This window comes from Anopheles marshallii, chromosome 3 (genome assembly GCF_943734725.1).
Source record: "Anopheles marshallii chromosome 3, idAnoMarsDA_429_01, whole genome shotgun sequence".
NCBI classification, from domain to species: Eukaryota; Metazoa; Arthropoda; class Insecta; order Diptera; family Culicidae; genus Anopheles; species Anopheles marshallii.
Window position 1 is genome coordinate 6725055 of NC_071327.1, and position 7229 is coordinate 6732283.

Genomic DNA, 7229 nt, shown 5'->3' on the forward strand with positions numbered 1-7229 from the left:
TATGCACTTCTCACCCGTCCTCGCAAACACACTGCACACGAATAATGCATCATCATCCCGATGAAATATGGAACACAATTCTTCTTGTGTTTCATGTTAAATAACCACAGCCTGCACAAACCGACCGACCGTCTCCAGTGTTGTTTTTCATACTCTAATGTAGCAATGGAATGAGTTTCGTGTCCTCCTGCACCCAACCACACATCCCGCCAACCCGAAGGAGGGTAAGCTGGAACATCGTCGAATTTGTTTGCAAATAAACTGCATGATCATTCCAACCCCGGCTAGATCGACGACCCCCATCCCACCCAGCTACGTCCCGGCCAACGGAGAAGAAATGTGAAACTTTTATGGCATAATTCTTCAAAAGCGCACAGTGCAACTCGGGCAAGCCCGGAGCGGCGAGGTGCAGGGTACCGAAGCCAAAAAAAAGAAACGAAACGACAGACTGCTGAGAATTGCGAAATAACATTGCCATGTTCTTGGGTGTGTTTTTCCAGCCCAGCCCCGGGTTTTGTCATCCCTCCCTCCTTCCGCACCATCCAATCGGCTGCCAGGAACGGTTACCCTTACACACATGCTTTGCCGTTGACTTCTTGAAGGAATCGACCACAGACAGAGCGCTCGTGTACCCGTGTACACAGCACCGGCATGTTTTGCCGGATGGTGAAATGAAAATGTTTTTCCCTCGCTGCTCCTTCGACGTCTCCTCGTGCGGCTCTGCCACCACCATCTACGCCGGGGCCTAGATGAAAATTATTTCACTGTGTCTGGTGCAATCAAAACGAAATTGATCTGTCATATTCGTCTTGGCTTGTCTTCCACTGTTTGCTGCCTGTTTTAATATGCCCGAACATGGCTTCTTGGAAGTATTAGGTTTTTTTTCCCCGTTTTACGCCTTTTTTCCCCCTTAGTTCGTTTTCTGGCTTATGGTACTATTAGGTGATACTCATTTTTCCAACCGGAATAGGCCTGTCAAATGTGTTATTTCGGGCTGATACTGCTCAGTGCAAATTGGAATGCAGTGTTTCATTATGCTTACGCACTGGCTTGCCAAGGGATGTCGGCACAGCAGGATTATTTTCGGTAGCAGCAATTTGATAGTTTTGATTTTGCGACAAAAAGACAAAGACTTCGTAAAAGTCCCTCTTCCCTTAATGTTTTCAGTAAAACCTGATTCACGTGATAACGATTGAATGAATAAAAATATAAAAAATAGATTATTTTTGCACTTCAATCTGCATGTCATTTGTCACTTAAGCATGTGTGATTTGACAATACAATGTACAATAAAGATGGAATGGAATAGCACGTTGAACTTTTCTGAGAAAAAATCGTATTGTATCTTCATTAAACAATATTTAAACCATGCCGTTAAATTATACATAAAAATTTGCTTTTAAACTGTATATGATTTCTTTTAAAATATGTTATAACTTTATAATTATGTAAGTAACACTTTGTAAGTTATTAAATTAACAAATCCATTACTTAGTGGGTTTTCTTTATTCAACATGATTGAATCAAAGCACCAAACGAATGTGTAAAAGAATGAGTAAAGCTATTTACGTCCATGTTCATTGCATCACTTCATTCCATTTCCATTCCTTTCAACCGATAAGCGTAAGAAGTGCACGAAAACAAAATGATTTGAATATTAAACCGAGTTAACTGTGTTGAAAGTTAACGCTTGTACTTGTACGTTTGCTCTGTCCAAAATAAAAACCTCAGCACCTTTCTTTCCGCAAGAGCTAGCAAAGAAGCACAGGGAAATCAGAAAACACCCGCCAGGGGTAACAAAGTTTGTCCGTGCAAGTTTCTTCCACTCGGGTTCGATCATTCAACCGTTTGCGCCGATCTAAATGGCCGATGTGCAACGGGATATGTGAACGGAACGGCATAACTTACAGCCAACTCCTGACCTGCTATTTCACGAACCATGTTGGTGCTGCACTATCATCCAGCACGAAACGCCGGATAAAATATGTACATGTTGTTCTTTCGCCAAACCAACCAGCGAACCGTTCGAACACAAAAACTCGTGGCAGGGGAATTTGTTTTCCAACTTTGCTATTTGATTAGTGATGAAACGGAATGTAGAAATTGCCCGCGGTGAAAAATCAATAAATACACATACACGGTATTAAGTTTTCAGATGAGTTTACAGACTGTTTTTTAAACATTCATTTCCAGCCCACATGGTATGTTCATTTTGAAGAGCTTACTGATTTGATATTTATAGCTTGCAATGAAAATTTTAGTAAAGAAAACTTATGAATGTATAATCGTTATGCTTTATGATTATAGTTTATTAAATCTTATCTGTTAAATCGGGCCAAATATAACTACAAGCAACAGTATAAAACAGCGATCCCCAATCGGCACGAAAGCAAACAGGGTGAAAGATTATTTAATCACCTGTAGAACAAAGGACACAGTCATAGGAAAACATGGTTTGCTAACAGTAAACAATAAAAACTTGTGGTAAGCTCCCGCTATATTAGAAAAGGGTGTGAAAAGTCCGGTGGTTGAATATCATTACCAACCCCTCACATAAAAATCACCCACAAGCACGGCTCACAGAAGTGTCCGAAAAGAAGTGTTCTAAATCGTGAGTGACAGTTGTCCACGAGTTGTCCCGGACCGATTACCGATCGAAAGCCGAGTCAGAAATCGCAAAAAGTGCATCATTTTAGTTCATAAGGTTACCGCAACAAATAAAGAAAGCATTTTGGAAATTTGGGCCGAAGAAGCACAGTGGCATGAAATAATGTTGTGATCGGTACTGTCGACCAGCGAAGAGCCTGCGTAATACTGAGATGACAGATGCGTGTGGTGATCAAAATCATCTCGCGTCTACGTCATTTGTTTTTGTTGTGCACCAATATGCTTCAGTTATTTCCCCAGCAGTTTGACTGTTGCTCTTTTCACTGGAATTCCACATATGAATCATCTCACTGCTAGGTTGACGCTGCTACTGATATCACCTCTTGAAGCAAAATTTCGCTCCGTACGTTAAGGTTATCACAATCGCTGACCTTTGGCGAAAAGCAGCGCTCGTAGTTTCGCATAATACCTTTCAATCGATCTACACAGTTCAGTTCGAGCAGAGCAGTAGCTTCGTCAAGATGTTTCGTGCCGTTACAGCACTGTGTGTGATCGCGGTATGTTTGGTGAGCTTTGAACAAGTGGCCTGTCACCGGCATGGTTGGAACCGTCACGGGCAACACGGCCATCATCAGCACCATCATGGACATTCCCGTCATCATCACCACCGTCATGGACTGTTCTTGAGTATGGACATTTACGAACCAAAAGGATTGGAGATATCTACAAAGAAATATAACAGCACAGCACAATACTTTGGCTTTGACATGTTCATCAATAACCCGGACGGTGTCACTCCGGATGTTTCCCACAATACGACGAACGTGACATATGGGAAGTATATCGTGCGCGACACGGAGGTCATCATAAAACCGGGTGATATTCTTAACATCACGTTCTTCATGGGATTCTCCGATGGAGGTGAAATTAATTCAACTGCCATAATGCCGGTATACCGTGAGTACAATATTCCATCGGAATTTTAAGTGATCTCCTGTTTGGTTTGCATAAAACAATCGTTTCTTCACCACAAACACAGGACATATGATTAAAAACAACTGTACCTGTGGGAATGAGGCTGACCGAGAAGCTCCGTCGACACCTCCCGTCAAATCGATCCCTCCCTGGTCACGTGCTACAACTATTCCACCACGCGCAACATCCACACGCCGACCAACACCGCCACCGATGCGCACAACCGTTCCGGTTACAACTACAGAAAGTTCAAATTGGCAACAGTCCACCAATGATTACTCGGATGAGCTCTTTGACTGTGAGATCGATCCCACCACCAACCTCTGCTCGTACAACTCACTAATAGATGTACGGGGCATTGTAGGATCCCAGCGTCAGCCGCAAAAACTCGTCAACCACCCTGACAGAGATGTGAATATGAACGTTTTCATGGACATTTTCAACGCGGTAATCGACCAGTGTAGAGCTAAACCACGCACCAACTATCTCACACTGACCAGTCCCGTTTATTCGACCGATGCGTCCATCGATTGGGTCGGCTACGTACGCAAAACGCTAAAGGAAAGGCTCAACCTTACCCGGCTGGCGGACAAAGCCTTGGTAGATGCACAACCGAGCGGAACCGCGATCGTGTTCGAGATGGACACACTGTTCAACAAGCTGCAGGTGCTTTATTACGCACGAAAACTCGGTATGACGTCGCTGAAAGATTACGACGAATTATAAGCAGAATAGCGAATGGGAAAGGGGCCAAGGAGCAGGAAGGACATCTTTTTATTGCAATTATTGGTTGTCACCTGATCAATAAACATACTGATTCAATAATAATACCTCACAATAAATAATAAATGCAAAGATATATATATGAATCTTGAACGAGAATGAGATTGAGAATGAAAACTATTGACGAATCAAGGTGAATCAGGGATCGTCAATCTTGATCGCCAACAGGTGTAAAGCAGATCAAAAGAACGAAGAGACTATCTTTGAAATTCATGTGAAATTATTCCTAATTGTATTACAACAATTCAATTATCATAAATATTCTTTTATATTCAACTATTTAAACTCTAAAAAGTTGATATGTACAATGTATTATTGAAACTTATATTAATTAGCCTTAAATTAACAAAAAAACTCACATGATAAGGAGTTCTGATTAAACATAAATGTTTCAGCCATTTTTAGTATGTTTGATATGTTTGATAACTGGAGGCTTCTAATACCTGAACTAAAGTAAATATACATATTTTGCTACGAGTTTGGAGACTGATCTTCATATTTTTAAAACCAGTTGAATATGAGGGTTTCGCTCAAAAGTGCTGAGTAAAATTAATCAAACCATTATGCTTCATTTATACTTATACGACACCATACCACAGCTTCATGTTGTACCACAAAGCAAAGACCAATGAAGGTGAAAGGATGCAAGTGTAGGCTGAGCTACATATTGCGGAATTCAAAACTAAAAAATTAATTTATTTCCACCACATGTACCTGGTGTTAGAAGCGTGCTGGTGATTTCCTTCCATTGCTTCCGGGAATCACTACCACTAACGAACACCATTACCATCCGGATCGTAATAATCTTCATTACGACCATCATAAAGCCGTGCACGTATAGCGTTGTGGTTGTGTATAGGGAAAAACACTAACTCGCAGATATTCATTCCTTCCTGTTCCTGTGTACGCGGACTAAAACCGGGTACCTTGTATTGCGATCCTGACACAAAGTTCATTTAAACATCCTACATGCCCCGTATGTTGTTCCATCCAGCGCTAGTTGTTCGAGTTGTTGGTTTCTTTCTCCCTTTGGTCGCACATAAACATGAAAACACACCAAAAAAAATGTGCAAGATCCCTTTGCATCCTTCATAACCTAATAAAAGACTCCATTATTACACGGCGGTGCTATGCCACGGGGAAAATTAGCCGTTTCCATCCCGTGAATGGCAAACTGCGGGCAGCAACAGCAACAACAAAAAAAACCCCACCACTAGCCCACCATCCAGAAAGAAAGGCGTAGTTTTCTAATGCGCCATCCTGCCATCATGCGGCACCCTTCGCGTTCCCGTTTCGTTTCGAGGGTGTAAATGGGTTCCGGAGCATAAAGAAGGCAAACGAACAATGTTCGCGTAAGAGAATTGGGTGATTTTAGCGTAAGAATAAGGTCGACCCCGATGGTCCTTACCGGTGTAGGCGAGGTACAGCCACATACACACACACACATACATACGTACATGTGCACGGATGGGCTTGGGATGGCAGTCTTTTAATCATTCATGAAATCATAATCATAACGCCTGATCCTTTTTGCCTTTTACTTGCAACACATTTTTTTTCGCTGCTGCTCGATACACGCTTCGTTACTCACTTACATCGCTAAACATCGTCTGCTGCGCCGCGCACAAACCCCGATGGTAAAGGAATTTTTCATCATTTTCTCCGCCCTTTAGCCCTGCGGTGGCGAATACAGACAAAAACGAGAAAGCAAAATGCCTTACACGAACTCACGATTTTCACGCGCTTTTGTTGGTTTGATGTTTTCTTTTTCCCTGCTCGGAAAAGTCGGTTCCTCTTGCAAACTTTCTTTCCTTTTTTTTCCTGGCCATACTTTCTCACGTTAAGGACGAACACCCAACGACGGCCATAAGGTCGCTGCACTTCTTTCCCAACGATTGCGCCCACGTACCATCGCATCGCATCGGCTTTTACGCGTGTTTTCCCATCGCAACAACACATCGCATTTTCCCTGTCTTGCTCGAAATGCGCATCGCATCACAACGCGTTAGAAGCGTTTCATTTTGGTAGGTGTCATAATTTTTCCCCCATCTTACTGAACGCCTCTCCTTCTCCTCACTGTTTTCTTCCTATCTTTTCCCCAAAGTCTAACCATTTCTGGTTAGTCATTTGCGTTTTTTTTTACCACAAACACACGCACTTATTGTTGAAAAGAAAAAAAACTCCCGTCCCGGGGATACGCATTTTCCCTTTTCAGCCTTCTGGCGCACTTTACGCCATTCTAATGCGGGACTAATAAATCATTTTCCATGCGCTTCGTGTTTCCTCTTCATACCCCTTTCTGCTACCACCCGCTCCGAAAGGAAATGGTGAGGAAAATCCGAAACACACCCCGAGCACTTCCGTTCCGATTGAGTGATGAGGAGAGAACGAGAGAGAGAGAGAGAGAGAGAGAGAGAGAGAGAGAGAGAGAGAGAGAGAGGTAGAGCGAAAGAAAAGTGAAGAAGGGTAAACGGATGTTCAAAACGTTTTTAGAAAACTCCATCAAACGCTGAGCCACACGACCAAAGAACCCTGTACCATCTCCGCCCGTCCCGAGCTTACCATGCTGGCAGACGGAAAACATGGCTTGTTGGTAGGCTTCGGTTTGGCTGTAGGATATTCAAAACACCTTTCAACTTTATGTGAGCACAGGCAGAAAGGCTAATATCTCATCACCATTACCATCATCATCATCACCGTCGTCGTCGTGGTCGTGGTCGTGATCAACAAAAACGAATTGTTCGGCGGTTTGCCCTTATGCTGCCTCAAGAGTGTCGTCCTAGCGGTAACTCATAAAAAAGCGGGAAAATCAGCGAACTGAAAAATGACATCTATTTCACGATCAAAGCAAGCGTTTAATACGC

The 7229-nt window shown here is 42.8% G+C and overlaps 1 protein-coding gene across 1 annotated transcript; it reads left to right on the top strand.

Annotated features, from left to right (window-relative positions):
- Positions 1-3128: 3128 nt before the first annotated feature.
- On the top strand, positions 3129-4308 carry LOC128714819 (uncharacterized). Its single transcript, XM_053809698.1, has 2 exons — positions 3129-3564; positions 3647-4308. The coding sequence occupies exons 1-2, from the start codon at positions 3129-3131 to the stop codon at positions 4306-4308; spliced, it is 1098 nt and encodes a 365-aa protein (XP_053665673.1).
- Positions 4309-7229: the final 2921 nt, after the last annotated feature.

Bases quoted from the DNA above. Each gene is read 5' to 3' on its own strand.
- LOC128714819 (XM_053809698.1), top strand. From the start codon at position 3,129: ATGTTTCGTGCCGTTACAGCACTGTGTGTGATCGCGGTATGTTTGGTG. The intron at 3,565-3,646 runs GTGAGTACAATA...CCACAAACACAG, and splicing joins TGCCATAATGCCGGTATACC to GACATATGATTAAAAACAAC.